This window comes from Branchiostoma lanceolatum, chromosome 11 (assembly GCF_035083965.1).
Source record: "Branchiostoma lanceolatum isolate klBraLanc5 chromosome 11, klBraLanc5.hap2, whole genome shotgun sequence".
NCBI classification, from domain to species: domain Eukaryota; kingdom Metazoa; phylum Chordata; class Leptocardii; order Amphioxiformes; family Branchiostomatidae; genus Branchiostoma; species Branchiostoma lanceolatum.
The window spans coordinates 8,098,822-8,116,234 of record NC_089732.1 but is presented as its reverse complement, the minus strand read 5'-3'; the positions used below and the strand labels follow the sequence as shown (position 1 = coordinate 8,116,234).

Genomic DNA, 17,413 nt, shown 5'->3' with positions numbered 1-17,413 from the left:
ATTGTGACGATACAATACACGTGGGACACAGGCAGCTATTGCTGATGTCGTGACCCACACATAAAACATCATAGATCATTAATGTATTACAGAACTCGTAGCATATGCAACTAGAAAGGAGCATAAGAAAATAGAAAGCTTTGTGTTTTAAACAGTCTTCCGGCCAAGCCAAATACAATCTCTACTGCAAACCTCATTGCTAAAAGCAGGTGTGTTACTTTGACTGCATTTTTGTCACTTCGGTAACGCGATAAGTGGACAAAGATAACTCAAACCACACATCTGCTTGGAGATTATCACCAACCGCACAGGACTTGTCCCCACTTCACATTTCTACCGTCTCCTTGCACCAAGCAGATGTGATACTTAAGTATTTTCATCACTTCGGTAACGCGGTAAGTCCTAGACAGAAATATCCCAAAACACACATCTACTTGGAGATTATCACCAACCACACAGGACTTGCCCCCACTTCACATTTCTGCCCTGTTATGACAGTGAGGGTTCCCACGGTTATTACCCCCTCCCCCCGGCCTTCAGAATGCAGATGACGCGACAGGCATGACGGGAATGTCATGACATCACCAGAATGTATGGATGCTGTTTACGCCACCATTTTTGTGTGACGTAGAAGTGACATTGATGACGTCATGGCGATTGACGAATTGCTTGAAACCATCAAACCTGTCTGCCCTCTGAAATGTGAGGAAAGTTCTACATCGCTGCTCATCTAGGCTGCACTGTTTATTTTCATTTCAAAACGCAGAAGCATTCATTCGGTGTGACGGCACAAAATACAGGATCACACAGTAGATCTAGTTAAACAGTACACCTTTAATTTAGATGCCAAATGCTGAACAAATACTTGTGTTCGAAATAATATGATTTTAAATTTTGACATGAACGTTGACTACATGAGGCATAAGGTCTAAGGTCTGACATATTCATTACCCCACAGCGCGTGACTTTTATTGATGACACGCCCCTGGTCTAAAAACAAATAAACAAACAAACAAACAAACAAAATTTGTTCCCCACCAGAGATGGTCAACATGACAAGAAAATACTGAAACCGGGAAAATATGTTGCGTTGTCTTGATTGCACTCGTAGAAGTGACGCTAGTGAGGTAGTCAACGGTTGTAGAAGTAAAAGTAAAACTGTAGCTAATCCGGAAGTAACGTTAGTAGAAGTCAAAGAAGTGTGGTAGGCTTGAATGCACTTGCCAAGTTGGTAAAGCTACCACACTAATGCCAATTTGTGCGCTTCTTGGAGTACCGTGATAAAAGACTTGTTGGTTGTTGTCAATTATTGTCACGACGTTTATTGTCACGACGTTTATGGTCTTAATTCGATAAGTGCAACGGGTCTTAGATGTACACAATCAAAAGTCTTTCTCTCGACCAATAGACGTTCAGTCAGATTTTTCTTGTTTTTGTTTCCCTACATCAGATTGCCTATTCTCCCAGCAGAGGTTTCGGTCGAGAGGTCTAGGAGTACGAGTGGCTGTGATTTTTAAAAATCGCGGCCACTCCTAGCTCTCTCCACCTCTGCTTGGAGAATATGGATTGCCGTCCCCTGATAGGGTCAGACATGTCGGTCCTGTAGTGACGTCACAGTCGAGCTAAAGTGCGGAAAGCTTGATGTATGGCTAAGATTTGCAGATCGCCGCAGGACAAGATGGTAAGGTCGGGCGGGTTGGAGACTGTAATATATGACTTCAACACCACAAAACAGCTTGGGTGCCTTTGAGGAGCGGTGTTACGTCATACTCCAGTGACGTCACGAGACGGCACTTCTTTCTTTCTTGTTTGTTACATTTGATGATTTCTCTTACTTTGTTTCTCCGTCCTTCTTTCTTCTCTTCTATATCCATCTCGTTTGTTCTTCTTTTCTTTCTCTTTTCCGTCTTCATATCTTGCTTTCCGCCTTTCTCATACTTATATTCTTTCTTTGATTTACTCCTGCTGACTAGTCTTCTATGACACTACTATCAGTTGTAGCACATCTTTGTGTTATTTTAAATGTGAAATACGGGGAAAAAAGTCTGAAATTGTTATAAGGCCGCCAAAATGTGTATGCAACGTTTTGTTAGATTAATCTCAGAACTGCACTCTTGTAGCGATGCGTCTTTTTTAAGCACCTGACATTGACATTGACATTTAGACTGTGGCATGTAACAGCTGAAGGTCAAGTGACGAAGAGAGTGGACCTAAGCTGAACGTGATGTGATCGTGTACTGTCAACAAGCAGATGTATGGTTTCGTTTATACATCCAATGATAAAAGCGCACAAGTCACAAGGCGTGCAAAATAAGGGAAAAGGAAAAGGCGTATATCTCGAAAACACGTCGTGCACTGTCTCATGGACATCTCTGACTTCTAATGACAATGACCTTTCCGTGTTTTTTCGTACGTCACAGCCTACAACTACCCTGACCTGTTGACGCACATCTCGTGTTTTGCGACTTGAGTTCCGACAATTTGTCCCCATCCCGAGTGCCTAACGCCTAGTCCAACCCCCCAGCCTCCGTGCAGTGAGACTCAGGCATGTTAATAGCTCGGAGACTGTAAGCTTGAGGGGGGCGAGGACTGTGTACACTAACAACTCCGTGTGCCAATTTTTCGCGTGTAAAAATAATTACCTTTGTTGTCGCCTTTGACCCACCGGTGGTCTCGGTGTCTTTCATCTCGGAGAGGTGACAAGCCGGCGGTTTTCAGGCGGTGTAAAGGTGTAAGGTAGCCGGACAAACAAGTAAGCGGTCCCCCCGTACTGGACAGGCCACAGAATACAGGTCTTTCTCACTGGAGTAAGGCTACACCGTCCCCTCTGTCAGTATCCAAACAACAGGCTCGGGTGACGGGAGCCATGGGTTGTAGACATCGGACAGGCTGAACCACTTGTATACTTTTCCTGGGCAGCAGAACCCGGTTGATAAGCGAGCTGCTCGCCACAAATCAATCGTCTATAAGCAAAATATTTAGTCCAGCGCTGCGACAAAAGTCCTGGGAGAGAGCGTGATTTCAGTGCTGGCTGCACCAGGCTTACCGACTGAGCGGTACAAGGCGAGGGCGGCCCCGAGTCACTGTCGGCATGGGGAAAACAGAGGTATCTTCTTCTCTTATGTCCTCTAGTCGCCTTCTAGGGTTACCGTGGGAGGGCTGTGTTAGCTACGAACTTGTGTCGTAGTCGGAAAATGCGGTGCTATATAGGCTCTGGCCTTCGGCACACGTAGGGGTGTTAAGGTCGGTGGTTTGGAGTAAGTTTTCAATTTTTTGATGAAAGCTGCGGGCAGTGATAATGGTGCTGATGCGATCGCGTGGCCGGGTGAACGTGTCCCGCCGCCCGTAAGCTAACACCCACAAATGTCGCTTGATATTTGCTCGCTAATTCCTCTTCAAGGAGTGGGGTCTAACCGCACGAGCAAGCCGCACACGGCCGTTTGAAAGGGGGTGGGGGATGGGGGTTGGGTCAGTTAGAGGGATGACAAGTAGCCGGATGTGACAGGGGGGTCACCCAGATGGGAGGGGGCGCCCCCCTGGGTCCAAAACTTCCCAGAGTCGCGATAAAACAGCGCGAGGGTGGAAATTACCACAGCTTATTTATTCGTGTCATCTGGTGTATGCTTAGAATTCAATGGGGACAAGATAGTGATACCGAAGCGACCATGATGCTGTGGCCCCCCCCCCCCCTTCCTGCGCCACGGTACCCAGGGGGGTGGGGAGGTGGAAGGGGCGGCGAGGTGTGTATTGAAGAGAGCCTAATGAGACCAACTGTCTGCACCGCGGAAGGTGGTGGACATTCGGGCCGGCCTCACCGCAGGTCGGCCCGCCTGATTATTTTCTCTGCGGGCTCGCCACCTCCGAACTGTCACTTGTCTAAACACACCGCTCATATTTTATTGTCACGCCTGTTTATTTAGTTGGCCTTCCGCTGGTTCTGCCTGCTGCAGTTCCAGGCCCGCTGCACGATTCATCCCCCCTGTACAAACACTTCCACCGCCGATCCTCCAACCTCCGCCAATCAGCCGGCCTAATTACGACTTTCTTCTTCTTTTGATGGGAAATGATGTCATATTTCTTGTAATAATCGCAGCGGCGCAGCCATGAAGACAACACATGACCTTCGTGTTCTCTTACACCGTTATACAGTTCATCAGTTTTATGAGAAAAGAAATTTAAGAAGGGAATTTTCCTCAGGCTTCGTCTTATGGCAAGCGGGCCGACGCTACTGTATGATTACGATTCGTAAGTGTGCCACGTCACAGACCAGTTGTTATGTTATCTACGCAACAAGCATCTTTAGGATATAAAATCATAAAGTTTTCTGATCGGCTATTTTGTCAATGTCTTGAGCACTGTCAGAAAAAAACACAGACGATTTTCTACCTCCAACATCTGCTTAGCTTAGAGATCAGCTCCAATGGAACGCAAAACCTCGCCGCGTTTGTCAACACCCAGACCCTGCCGCAACCCTGGTGTCATCTTGAACAAACAATTTTTGCATTTGGTGTTTTTTCAGTCACCTTCATATTTTTATGCTCGCTAAGCAGCTGACCTGAGATTCCAGTCAACAAAACTTCTCGGAACGTCCGTTCTTCCCCATCAATCTTTGCTTGACATCACCCCAAAGATTTCAAAATTCAAGGACCAATCATAGGACGAATGTGTTCACCAATGAAATTGGTAGAATTGTATAACGCACTGAGGTTTCTGATTGGCTGATAGCTGGTTGTCGCAACCATGGCAACGTATAATTGAATGTCTAAATTGCAAACCTATCAGGGAGACATTTGTGATTTGTTACAGCCACAGACGAATCTTATTATTTTATTATTGGAAATTATTTTGTAGATAATTCTATCTATTATTTAGACGTAGATCTTTAAAAACTGCGTAAAATCACAAGAATCCAGACTGCTTTTTTCCAAGTTTGACCACGCTGAATGATAGATTTATTACATAATAAGAAAGTTTAAAAATGATCTGCGCTTGTCGAGAAGAATTGACAACGGCCACCCAGATCCGTCGACGAACTCACAGTGACCTCAATCTTGAGTCAATTCTAAGACATCTTGTACTACAACACACGCAGACGGACATCTTGTTTCGCTTGACTCCGCTATGAATGATCTAACAGACTCGTACTAACCCTTCCCTTGATATAATCCTGATACTGTCACTGAACTGTTTTACTTCTTCTCTTATCATCTAACAGGCTTCGACAGAGGTTACCATTTATTTTTCACCTTTGCCTATTGTAAATACGCTGCGGGCGGTTTGAAACGTTTGACTTCTCATTTATATCTAACTAGTTTTACTAGTGTTTGCTCCTTGTCAACGACTTTTCTGGAATGTTTGCAACGCTGTAGTCATTTGTGGGAGTAGGTTGCTCCTTCTTTCTCTACTGCGTGGTCCTATGTTGTTATAGAAGGGCACGTCGACCATTGTCACGTGTGTCGGGACCTCAGAAGTCTATCTCAAGCTTCATTTCTCTTTCTTACGGAGCGGAACCGTAGAGTCGGCACTCAGGTGCCATTGTCGACATCTCGGTCAGATCGGGTGCCACGCCATCCCTGCGATTCTCATTTGCCGGATTCCTGTTCGCTTTTGATGTAATTCTGACCCAGAAATGACAAGTTTGTGTTTGGAATTGGTGCTGTAGGTTACGTCCATCGCTGGCTCGAAATTAGAGGTATTTTTGCCAACCTGCATTGTTGAGGCAGCGTCATTTGTGCTTCCACAAGGTTTAAATTAAAAGCATAACCTCCAAGTAGATGTTGGGATGAACAGTCATATGTTTTCTGGCTAGCGCTACGGCGTTTTGTTGTACGTTGGGATAGTTGCGTGTCAGAAAGACGGGGCAGTCAGAAAGCGCTTCGTAACATCTGCTTGGAGATTATGAAGCTTTAGAAGAGAAGAAGAGAAGGGTGCTTCATTTTCTAGCTAGGAAAGAGTTTGGAAATCCTGCGAAATAAAAAGATGAAAACGTACACAATGCTGACTTGATAGTCCACATCATACGTACCTCATGCAGGATAAGGGATGGTTCATTTACTACTGGCTAGCTACCAGTCACAATTCTTGACAGCATACCCTCCCCCCCACCCCCCCCACCCCCCCCACCCCCAGCCTCTACCAGGCTCCAGACGTGGCTGGAAAGAGTAGAAATCGGCCAAATGGCAAACTGTATCTATCAACTGGCCAAATCCTCTGGCTCTGGTACGTTATCTGTCTATTTGGTCGATTTCTACTCTTTCCAGCGCCACGACCCACCCCTGCACCATCCACGTGTCCTCCCCAATGCTCGTTCACAGGTGTATTGTCGCCTGGTTAAGTACGTACCAGACAGAAATCAGACAACAGACAATTGCTCGCCATTATTCTTATCACAAACTGTGGTCGCCGCACTTCCCCTGCACTCTGATAAGGTGAAAAGTGAATAATTGGCGGTAAGAAGCGAATAATTGTGCCATTATTTCTAAGAAAACTAACCGTTGTTTCGTACTTGTCAGGAAAATATCATTTGGGTCGTTTTATGAACATTCCTGACCAACTTCTTTGAATACAGCCGACTTTAATACCGATGCCTTCGAGCACTCGTCGACGCTGAGAGTTTACCAAGGACATGCCTATTGTTAGTAGTACAATGTATGTGGGCGGTCTGGTATGATAAATCAAATGATGATTATCTCGTCTAAAACGGTAATAACATCATGTGTTTGAGCGGAGACAAGTAATGGGCGTGAATCAATGGTTGGACGTTTTTGGCCGCGCTCGCTGTCTCGGACTGTAGGGTATAATTGAAGAATTACTAGTAGGACTCTACATTAACTTGGGTTGAAGCCAAAGTCTCTACGATGATAAAGATTGTAGGTGAAGGTTGGCATGATAAAATCTGTGCCACCACCGGAGATCTAAAGTATAACTAACGCATCTCATCTGTTTCGTGTCTCCCACTCCAATATAGCCTGGAATTCTGTCTTGCTAACTTTATCCAGCTTAGTTCTAGTCCGTTGGTGGGGTAGCGACCGTTTGAAGCTAACAAGACTGGATTCCAGGCTACCCCAAATATGTTTCTCGTGCCGCACTCGCTGGGTTAGGAAATTATTTGAATCTCTTGCTCCGTACGATTTTACTGTTCCAGTTGGCAGGATTCCTAAGATAAAATAAAGTACATGCATAGAATCTATCAAACTTTGGGGATGTCCCTAAATATATAGATCAACTGGTAGCAGCCTCACAGTTGAACTCTTGGTTCCAATTAGCCACATTTGAGAAAGTTCTGCGATTTCTTAGCCACCAAGGAAAGTCTGGAGGAGACTAACATGTCTCCGCCGCTAGAGGACGCTGTTGCTGTTTCCAGAGGTCTGTTATCCGAGGCTATATCGCTCCGCGGTGGTCTGACGGCAGTGATCCGGGACATGTGACCTTTGCCCTCCCGCAGCGCCAAATACCGTCAAAATGTATCCATTCACGAGCCAGGCTGTCAACGACACAAACTCCTCTCACAACCCGCCTGTTTAGACTCCGCTTCGCGCCAGCCAAGTCCGCTTGTTTGAGAGCCTACCGTACAGAATACTAAAATTTGGCCTCTTTGGTGATACTGTTAGTTTAGTAAGATATATCACTGAGGATAGATGATGATGATCAATGTAATATCAAAACGTTAAAAATCTCGACCGAAACCGACTCAGTGTGCTACGTATTTTGGAGTCATTTTCTTCGTCTCTAGTCGTCCACTATTCTCTCGATCTCCTTGCCTAACATGTGGACCACTAGCTGTACCAGGCTACATCTGGTTGAAGATTGGGCTCTCCACCTTTCACCACCGCTCGATCCCAGATCGCGGATAAGGAGATTATCAAAACAAGGGGGAATATTACACGCCCGGCCTTGACCGAGAGAAATTCATTAGCACCGGTTCTCTGGCCTCGACAGTTGACGACATACATCGCTGAACAGAAAGAACAACATCATCCCCAATTGCATGGAGCAAAGTAGAGCAGCTAGATGTATTCTCCAAGCAGATGTTGGGTGGACAATAGCCCCCCCCCCCGCCACCTCCGTCAAACCTAGAAATGCAAAATTAGAATATAAAAATGTGAAAATATGACGGAATTTCAACCACTCTCTCATTAGCTGAACCGCCAATTGCAATACTATCATCGGTACTGGTTGAACCATTGGTTGAACTTCTAAATGTGATGAAGGACAGTCAGGATCGGTCCCTTGTGGAGTGTTATGACTGACCTCTCATCATCTGATTGGAGATTAATCAGTAACTTTTAGTGCAGTCGTTCATGAAGGTTAGACATCCAGGTAATTACAATATCTAAATACAATTCAATCAATGCAACTGGATAAGATTCGGATGTGGTTGATGTCACTCGAAACGTCCGGAAGTAATCTCCGAATGTTTAATATCCAGTTGTAGAGATTAAATTGTATTCAGATATTGTAATTACCTGGATGTCTAACATCATTTCATGTCTTTTGATAGGACAAATGAGTGATTGCCATTTTCTACCGTTGTTTTGCATTCCTAGAATATGATCACGTGACACTGTGACGGAATCACCACGGGTGGGTGGCCAGGATCACGGGGTCAATGACCTCAGAGGTTCGGCGTCATTCACTGATATTCACGACTACCTGGACCCACGCGTTTTACTGGGTCCCTCCACTGTACAGAACGTGGGAACGGACTACAGGAGGGTCCTCGTAGAATGTCAACACTGTTCGACATTTGCTCATGAATTGCGGATAAGAAGAGTCCGTTATTGGTCGAGACTCGCACATTTTGTTTGGGGAAGAAGTCATTGGGAGTAAACAGGATAATTAATGCACAGGACGTTCAATTTTGGTGTCAAAATTGCTGGAGGGCAGACTGAAAAGCTTCTTACTTATAAGATAAAACCAGGCGAGATATTTCAGTGAAATTTATTTATGCCCCTGTTATGGAAGGAAACTTGCAGAGAAGGCATCACAGTAGATCTATCATAGATATATAATGTCCTTGAGACTAGTTATGATTGCAATAGAATAAGGGGAATTTTTACTTATAAAGCTGTATCAGTTTCTGTCCTTTTGCCTGAGATTATCTCCAAGCAGATGTTTGGAGGGAAGAACGTGACGTTTTCTGACTGCTACGTCAGAAAATTGTTGTCAGAAAAAGTTCCCAACATCTGCTTGGAGCTGTTCCCGTGCAGGTGTGAGAAGACTAGCATGTCTAATCCGTGTTCTCACCCGGGCGCAATCCGCCTGACATGTTGCCGAGACATGATACACAAATTTACCCAGCTCACCAAGCGCGCCAAAAAACGTCTACGCAAATACTACCCAGAACTCCTTGTGTCAATTTCGTTCGCGCGCCCTGCCCACCCACTAGGAGGACAAACACCGGTACAAGGCCCGTATTTGTTCCCGCCTTTGCGCGACACTGATAAACAGGTGCACGAGAGGGGATGGGCAAATATACTCGGGACAGATTAGCACACACTCGCGAACGGTTTATCGCGAATAAAATCAGCATTAGAAAAGACAACGAGCCACTCGCCAACCAGTACTCGAATGGGCTTTCTTGTGAAGAGTACTTTGAGAAAGTTTATCTACAACAACGATGACTACTTCAGCAGTGAGTACCATTGTAACACTGGGCCCGGGAAAACTGTCAAGTGTCGGCTTTTGAATAAGGATAAGTTAGAACGTTCTCAATAGCAGGTACTTTGGGGTGGTACAAGTGAACATTATGTCGGCGCTAAAGAGTTAATTCACAATTTAAGCAACACAAGGGTTTTCTTGTTCGTATCCCGTTAGTAGACTCAAAATTCATGAGTGTTCGCACTGTGAGGCCAAAGTAGTAAGATTCGATTATGCTTCTAACGTTATATTCGGTGGGAAAATTGAAACGCTACAGTAATTTGGTTGTTTCGTTTAATATTTATCATTTAGTTATTAAATGTAGCTCTGACAAGTTAGACAAATCTTTAGAATGTGTGATAGGAAAGAGAGCTTGAAAAATATCAATTCACTCTTCGCTATCTGACATTTCAAACCTCTGAATTGCCATTTGTAACGCAAAGGACGTGCATGTAAGTTTTTAGAAGTTAGGCGACAGGCAACTGCGTACTTCGGCGCTCCACAACATTTGTAAGCAAGAAACAGCGTGTGTGAAATAAGTGCATTTTTCCTTTGTTTTTATTTCAACCACCTGCCAAAGAGAAGGAAAACTTTTTTTCTTAACCAAGGTTAGCTACACTGCTTTGACCACAGGGACCCTCATATCTACCCTTTTACACTCTCCAAGCAGAGGTTTGTCTCCGGCTGGTTTTTCACGTGTTTGTATTGGATTTTTTTTCGGGCTTTATGTTTTGCCCCGTTTTATGTCGCCAAGAAAAGACATAAAGGAAACGGGACGGAATATCAAGCCCGAAAAAAAAACAGCATAAAAATACGCGTCAAAAACAATCCGAAACCCAACCTCTGCTTGAAGAGTACCTTTTATACGTGCCAGCTTTCTGTTCCTCTCAGGTGGTACGTTAGATCCCTCCTAGTTTTCGGTAGGATTTGGGGGCTCCATACTTTGCAAACAGACCGAAGAAAAACGTTTAGTCTGTTCCGGATGAAACCACAGGGATGAAACCTGAGTAAGGCCCCGGATGTTGGACGAGCGCACCTGCAGCGTCCTCGGCAGTTTGGGTCATCTGTACACGTCACTAGTCACGTGATGTATAGAGCTTGTGGACTAGGCATAAGATGCTGCAAAAAAGGATAAGTGGGATGTAAAAAATCATGTAATGTTTCTTTTGCCGCTCGGATGTCCACAGTGACATCGCCACACGTTCTTGTTGCTTGAGAATCTTACAACACATTTACGGATATCAAGATATGATTAGCTTCAAATCTCAATATTTAGTACCAAAAATATGACTTTTGAAAGCTTGAGTTGTTTATAGTAAAAGTAGTAGGAATTGGCCAACTAGACAAGTTATATACCCTTTGGTACAGTTTGCGACCTAGCGAACTCCATGGCCAGCTTACTGCTCTGGCATGCTATCTGTCTATTTGTTCAATTTCTACTATTTTTCAGCGATCAGGCTAGTTGTATTCTTGTATGGGCTAGGGAAGGAAGGAGAACCGCCAGTCACCACACCTACAACGTGTGTGTTCCTAGGTAGTGGCGGTGGACTTTGCTAAAGCCTCGCAAGTTCGACCTCTGGTTTCCCGTGACATGAGAAGGAAACCTCAGTCGGTATGTGCGGCGACTTTAGCGGTGTTTAGGCTGGCAAGTCGCCGCGCAGGAAGACATGCGGATGTTAACTCACCGCGACCCGAGTGTATGTATGAAGACTGTAATCCCCCATCAGATAGGTAACCTCCATTAACATTAATCCGGCAAGTTACATACTTCCGCCACTTTGAAAAACAGTGGGTTTGAGAGATCTCTAGTGCAGCACCCCCAGGTATGCACAGTTTAGATATACAGGGGTGCATTATCCTCTGAGACGTTGGGTTGGACGTATCTTTTCAGGGTGGCGGAATTATGTACCCTGGTGGAATTATGTTAGTAGATGTTAGATAGATTGGCAGCTTGACTAAATCAAACTTCTAGCCGCTCTTCTATTGGTAAGACCCAATAAGCCACCGGCAGCGAGAGATGGTGTAACAGAGGCTAAGGCTTAAGATCTTGGGAGGAAAAATCGTAACATTTTATGGCTTGATCTGCCCCATCTATTCCCGAGGTTATGATTTCCCTACTCATATCTGCTTGGAAACTATGCTGTCTGTGATGGCGATTTTGTGTTATCTCCAAGAAGAAATCTTGGTCCATTTTTCTGACTCGCAACCAAAACGGGGTAGCTGCAGACGGCCCTACAGTAGTTCCACCCTAACATCTGCTTTGAGACTGAATTTGCGTTCAGTGGCGCGTCTGGTATAGACACCTGTTTGCACTCAAACTCCTTACAAACTTAAGAAAAGTAAAGAAAATAAATCTGAACAACAGCGAAGACTCCAAATTTTCGGGTGTCCGTACCGTAGCCTTCGTCACGTTCTAATGACCAGTCACTGTGCACACGTGACCTCAGCATTAGCGTTGTTTTTGTCGTGCAGTGTTTTTGTGACGCCGTTGAGGTCCTGGTCTCCCGGAGACCGACCTTATCCCCCATACACACTCTGGCAGAGTCCCTGGCTAGCACATGTAGTGCGATGAAGGTGGTACTCAAACGAACAACTTAAGTAAGATGGTGTGACGTGACTTGCACTGGGATGACATACACACAAGCGAGTGTGCGGTTTCGACTGATCTTGTACATACTTTCGCCCGTTTTGTGCTCTTTTGGAATGGTGCGTTTCTTTATCGGACACCCACCCTTATGTCATACGACCTGAAAGACGAACAAAAGTAGTCGTCTCACCGTGCAACACATCTGCTTGGAGATTTATGCCTAATTTCATAGGTCGTCAGGAGACATGCGTAGTTACAGTCAAGTCCTCCCAATGCCTTAGAGTATGATTGGATGAAGGGAAAAGCGAACCTTGTTAACGACGGACATGTCTAGATTACAAGACAAAAATGCCAGCTTTGTTTGGGAGAACCGCAGGGGCTTTGTGTGGTCATCGCGCACTCGGGCTCCGGCGGGCTGGTTGCCTAGCACGCCCGCAGACTGAAGCGTGACACTACGATGGGTGGTCGGGCCGTGAAGGCCATCTTTGTCCACACGGGATCAAAACATCTCGATAAAAATCTGCTAGTTTCACCTGCAAAACCGCAGGTGTTTACTTTGTTATCTGTAATATCAGAAGATAAACCGACTTTTTGTGGAGAAGACTTTCTTCGACCTATATCTTGGCGAGTCGGAAACTTCAAAGGCTCATTAGAGAGTAGTTCGAAACTTAATTCTCGTTAAATAACTTGCTTGACCTCGAGGTTTGACCCAGTTTACGACGCGTGTGGAACAAAACCGCTGCAGATAGGGAGTTTCCATACAGCGGCATTTGGGAGGGGCTGTATGGCGAGATATCATACTCAGAAACTTAATATTCTGCTATCAGTCAAAATACAATGTATCTTCAGATGGAGTATGTTGTCAACAGAAGTCGAATTAGAAGTTACAACTAGTAATAAGGAAAGTTTGCATTCGAAGACACGTTAATCAGCGTATTATTTCTATGTAGTTTTTATATTGTAAATCTAGAGAAGCGGAAGTAAAAATACTTCCCCTCCGGTCCACACTTAGTCTGTATAACGCAAACTCCAGCTGTCCGGGGGTTTCTCTCCCCTCCCCGCGTTGTGAGGCGGTTACAGGGCGGCGAACGGTCACAGGAGGCTTGATTGAATTCAGGCTAGTCCACACTGTGCCTCCGGTCATTTCTCAGAACAGCCCCTCTGGCTCTCGTTATCGTCACGTGACTATATGACGTCAGTCTCGCTGCACAGTAGAAATGAGAAATGAAACACTGGGACGCGTGATAAAGATGGACATTACACTCAAAAATAAAAGTTTCACAGATTCAAAAATACGTACGCAACATGAAAGTACGGAAGATTTTCCTAAGATGGGGCAAGTAGAAACCAGAATAAAGGGCCGAAGACTTATAGTCGTTTTGTTACTGTTTGGACAAAAGTGCGTCACAACGTTGATCGATACATTAACGTTAGTGACTTTTAATCGAAATGTGTTCGACACAGGCGACGATGGAATTTTGTCTCTCCAATGCGGGTAGCGTTATCTTTTTGATTACTGTATAGTATTTCAAGTTTCATCTTTCATTTTTTTGAAGCTTTCCACGAAATCGTCTTCCGGGAGGGACGTAAAACGGGGGTCCCGTGCTCGAGGAGGTGCCTCGAACACGTTAAAACAGCCTCATTACCCTACACATTGGGTACCTGCCTGTGGCACTGGCTGCAAATACACCTGATATTATTTTCTGTCGTCTTGCGTGGTTTGACCCCGGTGAGATTTGAAATCTCGGCTGGAGAGAGGAAGTGAGTCATACATACAGCTAGAGTGTTGCACACCGCCAGCGGGCATGTGGTAGTCCTATGTCTCATCGTCAGAAAGCGTCAGGGAATGGGAGCAATGTCTTATCATCGCTCACGTCTCAAAAGGAATGTTTCTCTCCTGTGCTTCACACGCGAAGGCTAGTTGCGATGCCGTACCTCATAAGTCCAGTTGTCGGGTTTAGATGATTCATTCTTTCTCTGCCGTCAGTTGCGTCAGTTGACAGCGGTTCGCAAAATCTGAAGACAAAAAGTAGATTTTGAATCCGGAGTTTCATAGATATCTTTCTTCCATTGCCATCGTCTGAACTTGTTTTTATGTTTTCTGTACACAAAACGACTAAAAGCATTTGACATTTGACTATGTTGTATCAGCCGTTGTGGGCGCCATTCTTTCATCTGTTTTCGTAGGTTAACATTGGTATTGTCTCTCGGAGATGTCCTGAAAAAGCATTTTTGTGTACCTTAAAACATTTGTATAAAATAGATGAGTAATGTTATCTAAGGTTTGGATTTTGCTAATCTCCAAGCAGATGTTGGGTGAAAAATAGCGACGTCATGTTTGACAAACTACTGAGCTTCAATATGCAGTAAAATCTTTATACCAAAGTTCTTTATTCACAACCACATACAGCATTTACTCATGAAAGCATTTACCGACCTGATGAAGTTATATTTTATTCACGGAGGCAGTTAAATCGTTACCGTGAATAATATCACGCCCCGATATCTGCTTGGAGATTACAAACGTTTTTGCCATTTTATCATAAAGCATAAAGAGATAGGGATGTATATTTTTCAGTGGTGGGGATTTTGTTCACAATCTCTCCTTCACAGAGTCATGCAGTCATATTCATACATAAAATAACACATACAAGTGTAATACAGCTCCATACTTGGCTGTGGACACCCAAATCTATCTGCTTTTGGTACAGGTTGGCCCTTTAATTTGATACTGCCTTTCCACTGATAGATTTGATTGGAGATTACTATGACACTACCAGGTCAGATATGTCCAGCTTACATCAAGACATAAAACACGACAGCATGTAACAACGATTGGGGAGGTCTACTCTAACGTCAACCCCCTCCCAACTCGATATCTCCAAGCAGAGGTTGGGTTTCGGCTTGTTTTGACGTCTTTTTATGCGTTTTTATCGGGCTTTCAACGAAATAAATTGAAAGAAATATAGAAAGCCTACAATGACGTCAAAGACAAGCCGAACCCCAGCCTCTGCTTGGAGAGTACCCCTTCCCAGCATCCATCATTCTGAGTATCAGGTGCGAACAGCGGACACGCCTCCTGGTCGGGGATGGGATACGCCCCCCTCCCCCTCCCCCTCCTTCTTAGTCCAGCCTAAATACGCACGTATTTCAGCAGTTTTCAGTCACACACAAACAGTCTTTAACGATTTGCTTGTGGTGTGCAGCGGGCCGGTTTGATGTTGGAAGCCCGGCGTAGCTGTGGTGTCAACCGAACTGTTGCCTGACTCTGACAAATGCACTGTTTCGTGTCCCAGCATCATTTGAGTGGAGACATTCAATATGCACTCCAAATATTCAAACTTCTCAGCAGTTTGTAACTTTTGTTTCTATCTGAATGTCATCATCTCCCTTTTCATTTTTTTTTCGTTTACTGGTTAGCAAGTATCATCCTCATCAGCAAATATCGTAGATCAAAGTATATCAAGATATATAACTAGGGTGGCGTTAATATAAGTTTTTTAGTAATAGTAAGATTTTGCCGTGCTAACTTACAGAAGATTCCACTAAAGGATAAATATATAAATGGTTGAATAATCTAATGAAGTAACTTTTAAGAAAATATTGTTATACGTTTACTAATCTAGGTTGTATAAGTTGTACATATCAAGCGCAAAATGCTGAATCTCAACAAGGAGGTTCAGATAAGGTTAACCTCGATCTCACACTTTTTCTATTTCTTCTATGACATCCAGATAATGCTGCTAAATAGATCACCCAGTGCGGATTACACAATCCTCATGGACTGTCACGGACAATAGGCTCCCGTTTGGGAGGTTATTAGTGATGTGAGAATCGCGAGCCCGCGCAAGGAGAGTCTTTGGAGCGAGCGGGAGAGTTTGTGAGAACAACCTCGTCTCCCTACGAGACAGCAGCCGAGTGGTTAATTTCATGCAGCGGCATGTGAAGCGTTTGTTTGCGTTCCGCGGTAATGATCGTTGAGGATGTCGTTTGGCTGCCTTCACCTCTGATTGCCACGGAGGATTGCCAGCGACGGAGACGTCAAATATCTGTACAGCTCACTCAGAAGATTGAAAAATTGGTCTATCTAATTTTCAAATTTATCAAATTTTGTCAAGGTAATATCAATCTAATTATAATGTGTATCAAACTGGTTCCTCTCAACTTTAGGGCAATGCATTTCTTAGGAGGACGACAGATTGTGTGAAAAGAAATTCAAACTTGAGATGTAACGTTACCAAAAGGTTAAACAAATAACCTCCGTCTGCAATTTCTTTTTCTCAAATATTTGTATATATATAAATCTTGTATCCAGTTCCCCCATACTGACTTGCCCTCCCCACCTGTCCTTGTTAGAATGTACTCAATCATGATATCACAACGTTTAATATTGGGTTGTTTTACCAACAATCTTTATTGACACAACAAAAGTACAGCGGCTATTGCAAGGTCTTCTACAACTATACATACAAACAAGTGGATTAGTTCGAAGGTTTAAACATTATTCTATATGTTTACCTATTTGCACACAGTAAGGTTTTTTATCCGACCATCTAAAACAATGGACGCATAGGTTTATTCAATTAGGGGAATCCTTGCGCGTTCCTTGTGCATGTTGGTCTAAACATACTTGACCGGGAGGGCCGGGGAGGACGAGTGGTCTGTCTCCCTCGGAGGCGCGCCCACTTCCGACCGAGCCAGGAGTCAGGCCCGACTGTTTATACGGCCCTGAAATACCGTGATCCGCGATGGGCGTGTGGCAAGTGTCAGGTAGTCAACCTTGCTTACCGGGAGGGCTTCTGGTCTGAGAAGAGCCTGATCTTCTTTATAATGTCCTTGGCCCGATCTACTCTCCAAGCAGAAGTTGAAATGATAGCTACCTTCTTCTGATAGTTAGAAAGCGGGGCATTCGGGACTAGAAGAAGTTCTGCCCATTCTATTCTACCTCTACTTGTAGAACAGGCCTGATCGATCTAGGAATTTTCTAGTAGATGTTGGAAGGAAGAATTGTCCCAGTTTTATGGCACGATGTCCACCCAACATCTGCTTGGAGATAATGGCACTGGTCTGAGACGTGTCGGAGAGCTTGATCTCTAAGCAGATGTGGAGAGGAATGGTTCTAAGGTGTTACGACATCTCCAGGTGTTGATCAAAAGGAATGACCACTACATGGAGATTAACGTGTCT

At 44.4% G+C, this 17,413-nt stretch overlaps 1 protein-coding gene across 1 annotated transcript in view; it reads left to right on the top strand.

Moving 5' to 3' along the window:
• The first annotated feature begins 2,995 nt into the window (after positions 1 to 2,995).
• The window catches only part of LOC136445283 (protein patched homolog 1-like), a 62,313-nt gene continuing 47,895 nt past the window's right edge, over positions 2,996 to 17,413 (top strand). The window contains exon 1 of the mRNA XM_066443201.1: positions 2,996 to 3,106. Within this exon, the coding sequence (XP_066299298.1) occupies positions 3,092 to 3,106 (15 nt within the window). The 5' untranslated portion in view covers positions 2,996 to 3,091. The remainder of the gene's footprint in view (positions 3,107 to 17,413) is intronic.